This window comes from Poromitra crassiceps (genome assembly GCF_964638095.1).
Source record: "Poromitra crassiceps genome assembly, chromosome: 27".
Classification (NCBI taxonomy): domain Eukaryota; kingdom Metazoa; phylum Chordata; class Actinopteri; order Beryciformes; family Melamphaidae; genus Poromitra; species Poromitra crassiceps.
Window position 1 is genome coordinate 7,299,283 of NC_139650.1, and position 15,000 is coordinate 7,314,282.

At 44.4% G+C, this 15,000-nt stretch overlaps 1 protein-coding gene across 1 annotated transcript in view; it reads right to left on the reverse strand.

Annotated features, from left to right (window-relative positions):
* The window catches only part of LOC310799406 (dedicator of cytokinesis protein 3-like), a gene marked incomplete at both ends in the record, with an annotated part of 383,185 nt that overhangs the window by 247,861 nt on the left and 120,324 nt on the right, over positions 1-15,000 (reverse strand). The window contains one exon of the mRNA XM_083661993.1: positions 11,514-11,597. Coding sequence (XP_083518119.1) covers positions 11,514-11,597 — 84 coding nt within the window. The remainder of the gene's footprint in view (positions 1-11,513; positions 11,598-15,000) is intronic.

Here is a 15,000-nt window from a genome sequence, read left to right on the forward strand (position 1 = left end):
GGGGCGCTACAGGAGAAGGCTCTGCTCAGCTCATCACTTCTTTAAAATGTGACAACGACAAGGAGTCCTGCATCCTGTGAGCAGACAGGGCAGGTGGGCTTAGAAGGAACAAATAAATGAGTGATATATATTGAAGTGCAGAACCATGTAGTGCAGTGTGACTCCATAAGCAATACAGGAGGGGGCCAGTACAGAGAGAGCAAGGGTAATATATGAAACAATACAGTCCCATACAGCAGTGTTTCACAAAGTGTTTTTCTGGGGACAAACCATCACCACCCCATTCACAATAGGCCTTATCTATATATCACAATAGTCCTTATCTATCAATCACAATAGTCCTTATCTATCAATCACAATAGTCCTTATCTATCAATCACAATAGTCCTTATCTATCAATCACAATAGTCCTTATCTACAGTATATATCACAATAGGCCTTATCTATAAATCGTGAGAGTAACACATGTGTGCATAAATTAACATTCCTGCATTTTTATTAATATTTCCGCATCACCTTATTACCTTGAATAGGTAAAACAAGCCATTATGAAGAGATAGCCTATATGTCTGCAGAGATGAGAAGTAACGAAGTACAAATACTTTGTCACTGGACTTAACACGTTCACTGCCAATGACGTGTTGATACGTCAAAAAAAATCCAACGGTTGACTGCCAATGACGTGTTGATACGTCAAAAAAAATAAAAAAAAAATTTGATGGTGGGACGTTGATCTAACCCTTTTACATCTCTTATATAAATATTGAAGCCACCGAACGTGTACAACCCATTCCACCGACCCACTAAGTGGCGACAGTGCTCTCCAGACTAGAAAAAGCCGAGCCAAAACTGCAGGGGAACGCGCGATGAAACCATTCTCATACTGTAAAATGGATTGGCGAAAACGCTTTCACTTTCGTGCTGATTGCTGGCGGTGGGGGATTGCAAATTTGCATAATAGATTATGGGTGCAACACACTTTGAAACACGCAGCATAAATAAGACCAGAATCGCAAAAGAAACCCCCGTTTCTTGGGGTTTCTCAACCGAAACCCCAAGAAACGAGCGAGCCCATCCTCGCCCAGCAGCCGCCAGCAGACAGGAGCAGCAGCAGCAGCAGCAGCAGAAACGAGCTTGTGACACGCCCGCTGCAGCCAAGAAGAACACACACGGAGGGAGGAGTTTGAAGTAGAGGGGGGTTTCCTGCTGTTATGGAGGAAATTACTGTTCAAAACTATTGTTTAGATGTCTGACGTCTTACTGATGCCAAAAATGAATGGTTAAAGTGACTGTTCTATCGAATTTCACAAAAAGCTATTTATCTCAGCTTAAATTTTCAGACGCTGAAACCATGCTGTATTCAAGTGCTAATGCCTACATAACTACTAACTCTACAAACTAACTCTTTTAGACAGAGAAAGCACACATTCTATTAGTTCTTTTGAGATATTTTGTGTTCACAAAATCTTAGCAGAAAAGAATCCTCGGGTCTTGAAAGATGAGCCAGAATCCTCAAAAAAACCCTCTGGCAGAAGCTACCTACAGTAAAAAAAAAATGGCTGGCAGTGAATGTGTTAAGTAGGATTTTCAGGTATCTGTACTTTACTGAGACAACTTTTTTTTTTTTTTTAACCAAGGTTTCTTTATTCAAGGTTTTTCATTTCGTAATACAAAGTTTACAATATCAAACTCAAATCCCCTGAACCCCCCACCCACCCCACCCCACCAGACCTGTAGAAAGAAAAAACACAAAAACAAAAACAAAAAACAACACACATTTATACATTATGGCCTTACATTTCCAGCTTCCATGTTTTCCACGAATGTTAGGAAGGGCTGCCAAATGGCAAAAAATCTCAGTACGGACCCTTGAATCGAGTACCTGATCTTCTCTAGTTTGAGAAATTGCATAACGTCTTTAATCCACTGAGAGGAAGTGGGAGGAAGAGGGTCTTTCCACTTAAACAGTATTAGTCGTCTGGCTAACAAAGTACAATATGCCATCATGTTGCATTTATAGTTATTTAGTTGGACATCCGGTGGTGCGACACCAAATAATGCTATAAAGGGGGATGGGACTATTGGTTCTTCTAAAATTTTGGAAAAAGTATCAAAAATAAATTGCCAGAAGTTAAGTAATCGTGGACACGTCCAAAATAAATGTAATAAACTTGCAGGAGCCTGTTTGCATCTATCACAGGTCGGATCCAAATCAGGTTTGATTCTGGACAGTCTAACTTTACACCAATGAAGTCGATGTACCACTTTAAATTGTATAACAGCATGTCTTTGACAGATGGATGATGAATATATTCTGCGAATAATATTTTGCCAAACTTCTTCTGGAATTTGTTCGTTCAAATCTTCTTCCCACCTATTTTTGAGAAGGTCTAAAGCTGCTGAATTATGGAGACTAAGAAGATCATATAACCTGCCTATAACCTGTTTAAAACTAGTCCTGCAAAAAAATATAGAATCTAATAGGGATGTGGGGGGAAGCAGGGGAAAACAATCAAAGTGTGAGGCTATAAAGTTCCGCAGTTGTAAATACCTGAAAAAATGTGTTCTAGGGATATTGAATTTGTTCACCAGTTGTTCAAAGGATGCAAAGTTATTGTCTATATAAAGGTCAGATAATGATGCTATCCCACTCCTTGACCAGACCTCGAATGCTCCATCTAAGGTCGAGGGGGCAAACATGTGATTATTAACTATCGGAGCGGATAAAGAAAGGCTAGTGATTGTAAATGAACGCCTGAACTGGTTCCAGATTTTTACTGACTGTACGACGACAGGGTTGACACTATAATAAGAAATGGGTTTTACCATAGGAATTTTGGAGCACAACAAGGCTGGCAAGGAGGTGGGACCACAAGATGCACTTTCCAAGATTAACCACTTAGGAGCTTCAGGACTTACATCCTTCATCCAGTACAACAAGGCCCTGATGTTGCTTGCCCAGTAATAATACTGAAAATTTGGGAGTGCCATACCGCCCTGGAGGCGAGGCTTCTGTAAAATACTTTTTCGTATACGCGGGGGTTTTTTGCTCCAGATGAAGGATGATATGAGTGAATCAATGGACTTGAAAAAGAATTTGGTCAAAAAAATAGGAAGACTTTGAAACAAATATAAAAACCTGGGTAGCACATTCATCTTAATTGTATTGATCCTTCCACACAGGGAGAGGGGCAGCATATCCCAACGTTGAATGTCATGTTTCAAGCACGATATCAGGGGTAAGAAGTTAGCCTTATACAGATCTTTATGATTATGTGTGATCCAGATTCCCAAATACTTAAATTTCTTCAAACTAACTTTAAAGGGGGTTGAGCTGAATGAAGTATTCTTGGCAGTTGCATTGATTGGCATCAGTTCACTTTTACCAAGATTAGTTTTGTAACCAGATATCTTGCCAAATTTCCTTAATAAGTCCAGCAGTCTAGGGAGACTGGACACAGGGTCTGCCAAGTACAGCAATAAGTCATCTGCGTAAAGTGATAGTTTGTACTCCCGACCACCACGTCCAACTCCTTTAATGAGAGCATCCTGACGTAGGGCTAAAGCTAGTGGTTCTATAGCGACGGCGAAAAGAAAAGGAGACATAGGACACCCCTGTCTCGTGCCCCTACGCAGCCTGAAGTAGGCAGACAGGTTGTTGTTTGTACGTACCGCGGCCAGTGGGGAAGAATACAAAGTCTTAATGTATGAGATGAATTTTGGACCGAAACCGAATCTGTCAAGAGTATAAAAAAGGTAGTCCCACTCCACCCGATCAAAAGCTTTTTCAGCGTCGAGTGATAGTAAAATCTCCGGAGTATCGGATGGAGAGGGACTATAAAGAATATTTAGAAGACGCCTTATATTGAAAAACGAGTATCTGTTCTTCATAAAACCTGTTTGATCTGGACTAATTATCGAGGGAAGGGACAATTCAAGGCGACAGGCTAGGAGCTTTGCGAGTAGCTTCACATCTACATTCAGAAGTGAAATTGGGCGGTATGAACCACATTGGAGGGGGTTTTTATCTTTTTTTAGAATAAGTGAGATGGTTGCCTCGCGCATAGTTGGGGGGAGAGATTCAGAGGAGAGAGACTCCTGAAATACCGAGAGGAGAAGAGGGGCGAGTTGGTCGGAAAATTTCTTATAAAATTCAGATGGAAAGCCATCTGGCCCTGGGGCTTTGCCGCTTTGCATGTCTCTAATCGCATCAACAATCTCAACCACAGAAATATCGTCCTCCAGCCGCGCAGCTAGTTCTGGATCAACTCTCGGAATATCAAGATTACGAAAGAAACTATCTAAAGCAGACGTGTCATCTGGTGGCTCTGACGTGTAAAGGGAAGAATAATAGTTATGAAAACAAGAATTTATTTTCAAATGATCCGTGTGCTTTAAGCCTTGTTCATCACTTATTTCGGGAATGTACTGGTTAGCGGTCCTCTGACGCAACTGGTGTGCTAACATTTTGCCCGCTCTTTCCCCATGCTCATAGGAGCCATGCTTAGATTTTAAAATAAGGTACTCCGCGTGGCGCGTCGAGAGGAGGTCAAATTCCAACTTAAGCGCCAAGCGTTGTTTAAGTAAATCATCAGTGGGTGTGTGACTATAAGCTGTATCTAACTTCAAGATGTCCTCCGTTAGCAGCCTGAGGCGCTCAGTATCCGCTCTCCTACGCATTGCAGAATACGAAATGATCTGTCCCCTCAAGTAAGCCTTCATCGACTCCCAGACTGTTGAGAACGACATCCCCGGGGTTTGATTCTGGGTGAGAAAGAATCCTATTTCGGTTTTAATGAAATTTACAAAAGGCTCTTCCGAAAGGAACAGAGAGTTAAGTCTCCATGCTCGATGATTGGGTGCTGCCCCAGGGATGCGCAGTTTCATTGTCAAGGGAGCGTGGTCCGAAATAACTATGGGTTGATAGTCGCAGCCAATTACCATAGGGAGAAGCTTTTGATCAATAAAAAAATAGTCAATGCGTGAAAACGTCTTGTGAACCGGGGAATAGAAGGAGTAGCCTCTAGAGGCTGGGTTACGGAAACGCCATAAATCCGATACGCCATATGTTTTCAAAAACAATTCGATTGATTGTGCCGATTTTGACTTCGATAGTACCTTAGAGGAGCTACGGTCTAGCCTTGGAGAAAGCACGCAGTTCATGTCTCCTCCCATAATGAGGTGGTGTGTATCTAAATTTGGTAGCCGGGAGAACAAACTAATGAAAAAGGAGTTGTCGTCGAAGTTTGGTGCATAAATATTAGCTAAGATAACTGGGAAACCATATAGTTGTCCAACTACAATAACATAACGCCCTGCTGTGTCAGATTCAATGCTAGACATTATAAATGGCACATTCTTACTTATTAAGACAGCTGCCCCCCTCGCCCTGGCACCAAAATTGGAATGAAATGCTTGTCCTATCCATCCTCCACTTAGTCTGAATTGGTCAGTAGTACGAAGGTGAGTCTCCTGAAGGAAGGCAATATCAATTTTAAGATGTTCAAGATGTGTGAGCACTCTTTTACGTTTCACAGGATGATTCAAAGACTTAACATTCCAACTTGCAAAATTAACCAGGCAATTTCCAGAACCACTCAAATCATTTGCAACACTCATTAGGGATGTTTCTGGCAAATATACTATCGGCGCCCCCCATGAAAGTAAGGTAGTAAAGTTGAAACCATTTGAGATAGTCACTAACAGAAACAAAAACAAATACAAATACAGGTCTGGTATAACCCCACCCCCCGTCGCCCGCCACCCGAACATGATGGCTATAGCTCCCCTCGCATAAATGCCTACACATGGTGTGTAGGTAGTGGGTTATGAACCAGTGCCCAGCGGGTCAGCTCCCGCCACACCTCCTCCAATCATGAGATTAATAATTAAACAAAAAGCACTTCAGGCCATGTTATCTTCTGATGATGTGAATGAAAAATAAATAAATTAACAAATAAAAAGAAAAGAGGCAGCAGAATGTTTCAACTATCAGTGGTGAGGAAAAGCAAAGGTGTGCGCGTGTACACCCAACCACCACACACATACACACACACACACACACACATACACACCCACGCACACACACACACACACACACACACACACACACACACACACACACACACACACACACACGGCACACGCAAAGCTCTGCTGTTGTTGTTGCATCAAAACATTCTAACTCTCGAGCTGACCACACAGAGAGTAATATAGTATCAAAAGAAAATGCATCAATACCTTTTAACTATCGGTGATGTTATGGAGACAAATTAAATCAAAATAAATAAATAAAAATTGGCATCAGGACATTCTAGCTTTCATTGAAGCGATTTAAGAAAACAATGGCAGTGAGTAATGTCGGCAGAAGATGGAGATATATTACCTGACATCACAACTTGTAAAATAGCTCCACCGAAAAAACAACAACAACAAGGTTGAGAGTGAGATATTGATGCCAGTGTTACTTAGCCAGCCCCGTTGGTAACGATCGTCTTCACATAGGCCATTGCTTTCCCAGAGTCCAGGAATTCCTTGTCGTCCCCTTTGTAGGAGATGCGCAGTCGGGCAGGGAATAACACACCATAGCGAACGTCACGTCGGCCTCGGAGAAGGTTCCTGATGTCGTTGAACGCTGATCGGGCCTTGGCAACGCTCGCCGTGTAATCTGGAAAGATGGCGATCCGTTCCCCCTTGTACCGGAGCGGGCCGTTCTCTCTGGCTCGGCGCAGCACCTCCACACAATCCTGGTAGTAGTGAAGTTTGGCGACGATGACGCGTGGTTTACCATCGGTCCTCCTCGGTGCGAGGCCTCTGTGTGAGCGATCAACCAGGACGTCCTTTTCCATGCGTAATACCTCCTTCAGAAGTTTGGAGACTGATGTAGTAGAACTTGACTCAGGATCCTCCGCGATGCCCACAATGCGGATATTACATCGCCGCATCCTCCCCTCCATGTCCTCACACTTTCCCCTCAAATTCGCCATCTCAGATTTGAGCTCAGTCACCGTAGCTTGTAGGCCAGTGATATCATCCGAGCATGATGACAAGCCGCCCTCCACGCCGGTGATAGTATACCGCAAAGCGTCCATTTCAGAGCGGATCGCGGCTGTGTTGTTTACAATTTCAGACTTCACCTCCTTTAGCTCACTCCTGAGGATACCAAAATCTTCGGCCAGCGCATTTTTTAGCTCTCCCCTGATGACAGCAGCAATGTCCGCTTTCAGCGAGGCGATGATGTCGGCCTTCATAGCAGCGGTATCCATTTTCGGCTTGGTTGGTGTAGCACTGCTGTTAGCACGGTTAGCACTGCGGGTTGTAGCGTTAGCACTCTGCGACGCGGAAGCTTTGGGCCTTGTGTTGGTACTGAGACAACTTTTTACTTTTACTTTTACTTTTTATATCTGCACTTTCTACTCCTTACATTTTCAAAACAGGCTCCTTACTTTATAGTACAGCAATCTTTTGTGTATTGTACACCTTCACACTCACATAGTCATTGTGACAAAATCAGTGATGTCACAATGGCTCAGGTGACTCCGGTTGAGCGCACTAAGTACATGAGTTGGCATGAGTTATGTCACCCCACAGTGACAAAACCATGGTTTATTGAGCGTGTGAAGTGCACAATCCTCATATCAGTGATGGAGGCCACATTACAGTATGGATGTTAGTCCAGTGTGGATTGTCCTCTCCTTTTTAATGGACATGTGTCTCTGTTAGCTAAAGGCATTCCAAAAAGAATTGGATATAGGGGGCATGATGCATCATGAATTCAGGAAATAAAAATAAAAATAAAAATAACGCGTTTTTATTTTATTTTTTGCGGCCACAGACTGGCAGCCTATGGAAAGTGTAAATACAATAAAGTTGTATAGACTAGACTGATATGGATGATCTTGGTATCAAATTCAAAAAAGAATATGATGAGGACTTGAATTGCCCATTGAATTGCTATTCACTCTAGCAATTGGTTTTGGGTTACACTCGGCAATTGTGACATCACTGATGATGTCATAGACATTGTGACGTGATGTCATCAGTGAGTGATGTCATCAGTGATGCAAAGTTGGGCAATTGTGCGCTGCGCATGCCAATAGTGCAGGCAAGACCGCGCAGCGGCCGCGCTGCATATGCGAGCTGCAGGGCCAGCTCGGCGAGCTGCAGGGCGAGCGAGGCCACGCAGCATCTGAACTAGTGAGCCCATGCAGCGGGCGATCCTAGTCAGTAATAAAAAAGACTATGGAAGAAATTCTGCAAATTTATTTGGCAACCCATATAAATCTCCTGCGACCCACCTGTGGATCCTGACCCACTCTTTGGGAATGACTGCCATACAGCAAAAGTGTAGAAACAAGAGATATATATATATTTTTTTTAAAGCTGCCAGTAATGCAGAAATCTCAGTATTTATTAGGCACCGCGATGAATCCATTGTCAGTTAAATGCATTGTGTGTCTGTATCTGTGTTGCCCCTCACAGCCATATCATTATGATTTAGTACTTTTGTGTAATTGGGACTCCACTCTCTTTTTTTTTTTCAGGTGCACAAAAAAAATCTGGATATTTTTGCATTACAGGCAGCTCCCTCTGCTATTTAGATTCTGTTTGGAAAAAAACGGTCCCGGAATTATTCTGCAGAACGCATTAGTATGCCAAAGAAAAGCGTTTCTACGTGCCTGCGCTGCAAAGATGGCTGCTTCAGTAGTAGCCTAACATGGAATGAGATGGGGAAGATTAGAATACTGTGAACATAGCATCATCATTGTTGTAAATAAGGACTTGCTTCGGGGCATCCAGAAGAGGGGGCACCTCCACACTGTGCGTTTACATGCACACAATAAACAGATGACTAAGAATAATCAGGTAACTGGCAAGAATCTGATTCCCGCATTTACTGTACATGCACTTAGTAAATAGCGGGAATTCACCTCAAAGTGAATGCAATGAATAAACCTGATGATTCAGCAGAAACCTAGATGTGTTTATCGCTTTTCTCATAAAGCGATAACGGCCTTTATCCGGTAAAGGATGACGTTTACACGACACTGGATAATCAGGGAAAAGGTAGAAATCCGCTAATAAAGGGCTTCATCAGGTGCAGGGTGGGGAAATACCACCATCGGCCACGCATACGTTGGTTAGCTATTATCTAAGGTGGAAAGGTTTGTCTACTTTATACCAGCCACTTAGATGTATTTCAAGCAACCACTCAACCATTGTTTGAAGGACATTTCCTATTCTAAAATATATCTGGCTGCTCAGATAATGACAGTAGCTGGAGGCAAACTGGAATCTGAATTGCCACAGGCTCCGCTGGACAAATATGAGCCCTGGTTGTCATTAGGGACCGCCATTATGCTAGACTGTGCCACAGAGGCCAGGATAACAGTCCCTCTCTAGGACCATGGTGTCGTTCCGAACAGGAGGGAATTGCTGGATGGATGCCAGGAAATTAGCTCACCCTGGAATATGAGCCGAGCTGGTGAGCATATGGAGAGGAGAGGAGGGAGGAGGACAGAGGAGAGAGGAGTGGGGAGGAGAGAGGAGTGGGGAGGAGAGAGGAGAGGGGAGGAGAGAGGAGAGGAGGGAGGAGTGGGGAGGAGAGAGGAGTGGGGAGGAGTGGGGAGGAGAGAGGAGTGGAGGGAGGAGGGAGGAGTGGGGAGGAGAGAGGAGTGGAGGGAGGAGTGGGGAGGAGAGAGGAGTGGGGAGGAGTGGGGAGGAGAGAGGAGAGGAGGGAGGAGTGGGGAGGAGAGAGGAGAGGAGGGAGGAGTGGGGAGGAGAGAGGAGTGGGGAGGAGAGAGGAGTGGGGAGGAGAGAGGAGAGGAGGGAGGAGTGGGGAGGAGAGAGGAGTGGGGAGGAGAGAGGAGAGGAGGGAGGAGTGGGGAGGAGAGAGGAGAGGAGGGAGGAAGACAGAGGAGGGAGGAGAGGAGGGAGGAGAGGAGAGAGGAGAGGAGAGGAGGGAGGAGATAGGAGAAGAGGGAGGAGAGGAGGGAGGAGAGGAGCGAGGAAGACAGAGGAGGGAGGAGAGGAGGGAGGAGAGGAGAGGAGAGGAGGGAGGAGTGGGGAGGAGAGAGGAGAGGAGGGAGGAAGACAGAGGAGGGAGGAGAGGAGGGAGGAGAGGAGAGGAGAGGAGAGGAGGGAGGAGTGGGGAGGAGAGAGGAGAGGAGGGAGGAGGACAGAGCAGGAGAGAGGAGTGGGGAGGAAAGAAGAGGACAGAGGAGGAGAGGAGGGAGGAGGACAGAGGAAGACAGAGGAGTGGGGAGGAGAGAGGAGAGAGGAGAGGATAGTAGTGGGGAGAGAGGAGAAGAGTCTCTCTGTCTCTCTCTCTTCTCTCTCTCTCCTCTCTCTCTCTCTCTCTGTGCCTCTCTCTCTTCTCTCTCTCTCTCTTCTCTCTCTCTCTCTTCTCTCTCTCTCTCTGCACTGTGATCCATCCCACCACCCTCTCTATACTCCCTTCCTTGGCCAGTGCATAGGCATCTTCCCTTGGGGACAGAAGGCCCAATCTGCCCCTGACTCTGGATCGATGGTAGCGGATACTGAGCTGTGGCTAATGGAGCACACTCTCCACAGAAGATGAGGTTTCCTGGCCTCAGACACATCCTGGCTCCAGTTATCTGCTAATTTCTGTGAGTCAAACTAGAACAATGGGACTAACATTGGCTAATAACCTGGGCTCTGGTCCAGGCAGGCACTAGGCTATTACAGGCTATTTGCACCCATTATCTGAGGACACTCTGGATACAGCAATGGGTGCCAGGCTCATTTCTTACTGTGTCGATGTGTTAAGGAGTAGAACTTCATAAACAGGTTGCACAGCCACAACGGGACTTTTGTGGAAGCAAGAGTGGACTACAAACTGCTGCACTGCTGTTGGTCCCCCGAAGGCAAATGTTTTGGAAAATGTCTTTTCGTTGGTCAGGTCACTGCAGTACTAACATAGGCAAATGTGGATGCAGTTCTTATTTGCAGATGCGCAGGATTCAATCCGTCCGTTCGCTCTGACGTCAGTCCTCTTCAGTCACACTGATGATGCAGACAGTTAAGGTCTTTGCACACACAGTCCGACTGTTTTCGTATGCGTGTTTTTTAGCTCGCAAAAAAATCTATTGACTGATGCGAAAAACGCAGAAAATCAAACCTCGTCCGAAAACTTAAATGACGGACGTAATTGTCGGACTCGGTGTGTCAATGATGATTGACACAAATGAGCTCGTATTCTTTCTCTTTTTCCGTGCGTCAATTTCGGACGAAAATACGGACTTGGTGTGCAAAAGCTTACTGTCTCTCTATGGTTAGCCAGCAGATTTAGCAACTTTACCCAGCATGCCGCTTGTTGTTTTTTCACGCATGCATAGATCATTGAGGGGAACTTTTAAGTAACCCTTGCGTATGTTCTACAGTGATTATGGGCGCTTTGGTGGTGCGTATACAATTCCAGCACCGCCGTAACCATGCTACAGTAGCCTATGTCCAGGACCCGCCCCCACAGCGTGTCTCAGGACACGTCTTACCTTCACATTTCTCCAGGATCTGAACGGTCTCTCCAACCTCCAGACCCAGGCCCTGAGTCACAGAGCCCCGGAAGTTACAGATGACTGTGGGGAGAAACACAAAGAGAGACAAGAAAGAGTGAGATCCTGACATGGGAAACATATTGAATATCTAACGGAAACTCTCTGAAAAACTGAAAAGCAGCTACAATGTGACAGTTGGTTTACTCAGCAGCTACAACATGACACTCGGTTTACTCAGCAGCTACAATGTTGTGACAGTTGCTTTACTCAGCAGCTACAATGTGACAGTTGGTTTACTCAGCAGCTACAATGTGACAGTCAGTTTACTCAGCAGCTACAATGTTGTGACAGTTGCTTTACTCAGCAGTTACAATGTGACAGTTGCTTTACTCAGCAGCTACAATGTGACAGTTGGTTTACTCAGCAGCTACAACGTGACAGTTGGTTTACTCAGCAGCTACAACGTGACAGTTGGTTTACTCAGCAGCTACAACGTGACAGTTGGTTTACTCAGCAGCTACAACATGACAGCTGGTTTACTCAGCAGCTACAACGTGACAGTTGGTTTACTCAGCAGCTACAACGTGACAGTTGGTTTACTCAGCAGCTACAACGTGACAGTTGGTTTACTCAGCAGCTACAACGTGACAGTTGGTTTACTCAGCAGCTACTCAGCAGCTACAATGTGTGTTGGATTTACCATACAGTATGACATAGTAGCATTTTCACGTCAACCTCCGATTGAGAATTTGATTGTGAATTTGTTCACAGGCTCTGTTATCTCCCACTTAGCATCACTAATTGTGAAAATCACAAGTGGGTATCAACACAAGTGCTTGTTTACCACTTAGCATGGAATCCACCCATGTCGGCAGTCTAAAGTAGTAAAAATATACAAAAATGATGACAGTTATAAATGGTTTTTGAATCTGTTGGAACGCTTTCAAGCTGTAGCAACAAATCCTGATCCTGGTCACATTGTGTTCCCCAAGGCTACAGCGATGTGATTCACTGGTCTGGGACGTCCGCTTGGCAACAAACGAGACTAAAAAGTTAAAGTGAAGAGGTCAGCTTGGGCCAAGACTACAGTCTGTTATGAATGTAGAGTAAACAAAACAAGTTGATGAGTTCCTCTCTCTCTCTCTCTCCTTTACTGAGACAATGCGCTGTTGTTTTTGAAGACCACCACATGTGGAGGTGACAGCAGTCCATCTCTCCTGCCAGCCTCTCAGTCAGGAGTCTGTGGTCACCAACACAAAGCCAGCCAAGGCTTGATCACGCCCCTCAAGGCCTTGTGTGACACTCGTGCTCCGTCTTTGTCATCAATGCCATCGTCTTTGTATGTCACTATCTCGACAAGATGGGTTGCTGCTATACAGTTTGCAAATCCAGTCAAGGCTTCGGTGTGCTGAGGACGCAGTACTCTGTCTGTGATCTCTGTCTACTCTGTCTGTGATCTCTGTCTACTCTGTCTGTCTCTAATCTATAGTTTAAAGAAATATTTCATCAGGAAATACACTGAGTAGCTCGGATTTTTGTTCTTTTTTGGCAATGTCCTTTTTTTCTTCATGGCAGAGTATTACTATGTTATTATTGGGTGTGTGTGCCTGGTCTGATGTGTATTGTGTACATTATCATATATATATTTATCAAAGTTATTGTATGTGTAGTGTAATGTAATGTTATATATAATGTATAGAATTGTTGTGTACATTGTATATATTATTATATGCATTGGTACAGCACAAGTTAATATCAAAGCATTGGGTTATTGGGGTAATATTGGAATGTATTATTAGGAATAAGTATTGATAGGGATATGTGGGTTGATTTATGATATTGTGTGTGTATAGGTAAGTTTGTATACGTATGTGTATATATATACATGTATATGTATGTATGTATGTATGTGTATACATGAGCATGTGTGGAGGAGCGTGGGAGTAGGTATATTGTATGCATATATATGGATGTATACATTTGTTTATGAATGAGTTGGGGGTAGGACTCGATAAGCCGAGGCTTCTTCCGGTCCCTTTTCAAACAGTTCGCTTTTTCATTGTGTTGGAGTTTACGTATTTTCCTTTTGCTGAAGTCTATTGGACTGTTATGTTTACTGGTTTTTTATTTTATGTATTGTTTTAACTGTTTGAAATAAATCGTTTCAATCAATCAATCAATCAATCAAATCAAAAATAGTCTGTGTGCTAACTTCTGCACAACAACTTTGAAAGTCTGGTCTCATCTCTTTGTTGTTGTTGTTGCATGCTCCTTGATGTGCTGATGAAGGTCCGTGAGCAGAATGAATTAACCATTAATCAAACACAAAGGCCATTTCCATGAGCATCGATGAGGAAAATTAACCCGTTCTTCTCCATTGGTGAAGCGTTTAACTTTGTGGAGATGTGAGGTCTGCATCCCACAGCAGTAGTAGTAGTTTGCCCATGTATCATCTCTGGTATCTCTGAGTAAATGTCTCCTTCAACAGAGGTCTGACCTGCAGTGTGCTAGTTTGCCAGTGAGGACACATCACACCTCAAGGCGACGATGGGATCTGTCGCATCGATCTCAGTCGGCGTTATCGTTGCCATCCTCTCTCTCTGTCATTGTCACCATCTGTCTCTGTGTCATCAATGTCACTCTCTCTCTCTATCTCTATCTCTCTCATCTTCACCATCTGTCTCTGGTCTGTCACTCTTTCTTTGTCATCGTCACGCTCTTTGTCTCACTATCAACACCATTCTGTACGGGATTGTCACCATTTTGATTTCTGTCATCCATATCCATCTATCTCTCTCTCTCTCATCCATTCTCACATGCTGTCATCATTGTCACCGTCACTGTGTCACTGGTATCGGCCTTGTCAGTCTGTCGACAGTTTGATGCAGCTGTCAGAGGCTCTTTAGTATTGCTGTCTTAGCCTTTTGTTAAGACCAAACGTGGAATAACAAGACTAGGTCAAACCTATATAGCTGGTAATGTGCACATCACTACTGTATATATAGCCTAACGGCTGGGAAACACCAGAATCATCTTCGAATCAGCGCGTCATGGAAGCGTCGAGCAAGGAGCCCTTGAAATTCACATCAGAAGCGCTCTGTTTTGCTCCACGCCTCGCTCTGTTTTGCTGCGCGCCTCGCTCTGTTTTGCCCCGTGCCAGTCACAACTTGTATTGACTTCATGCCTGGCTGCATCCGCCCGCCCGCGTTACACGTTAATGAATTGCTTAAAGGTATACTATGCAACTTTTTTTTTTTTTTTTTCAGATTTTTTATCCCATTTTTATACCCCATTAGTGCTAATTTAATTTATTTATCCTTGTTGCTGCTACACCCTCTGCCGATCTGGGGAGAGCCGAAACTGGCTCCATGCTTCCTCCGAGACATGGGCAGTTAGCCAGCCGCTTCTTTTCACCTGACAGGGGAAGCTTCACCGGTAGGACATAGCACGTGGGAGGTTCACGCTATTCCAACCAGTTCCCCTC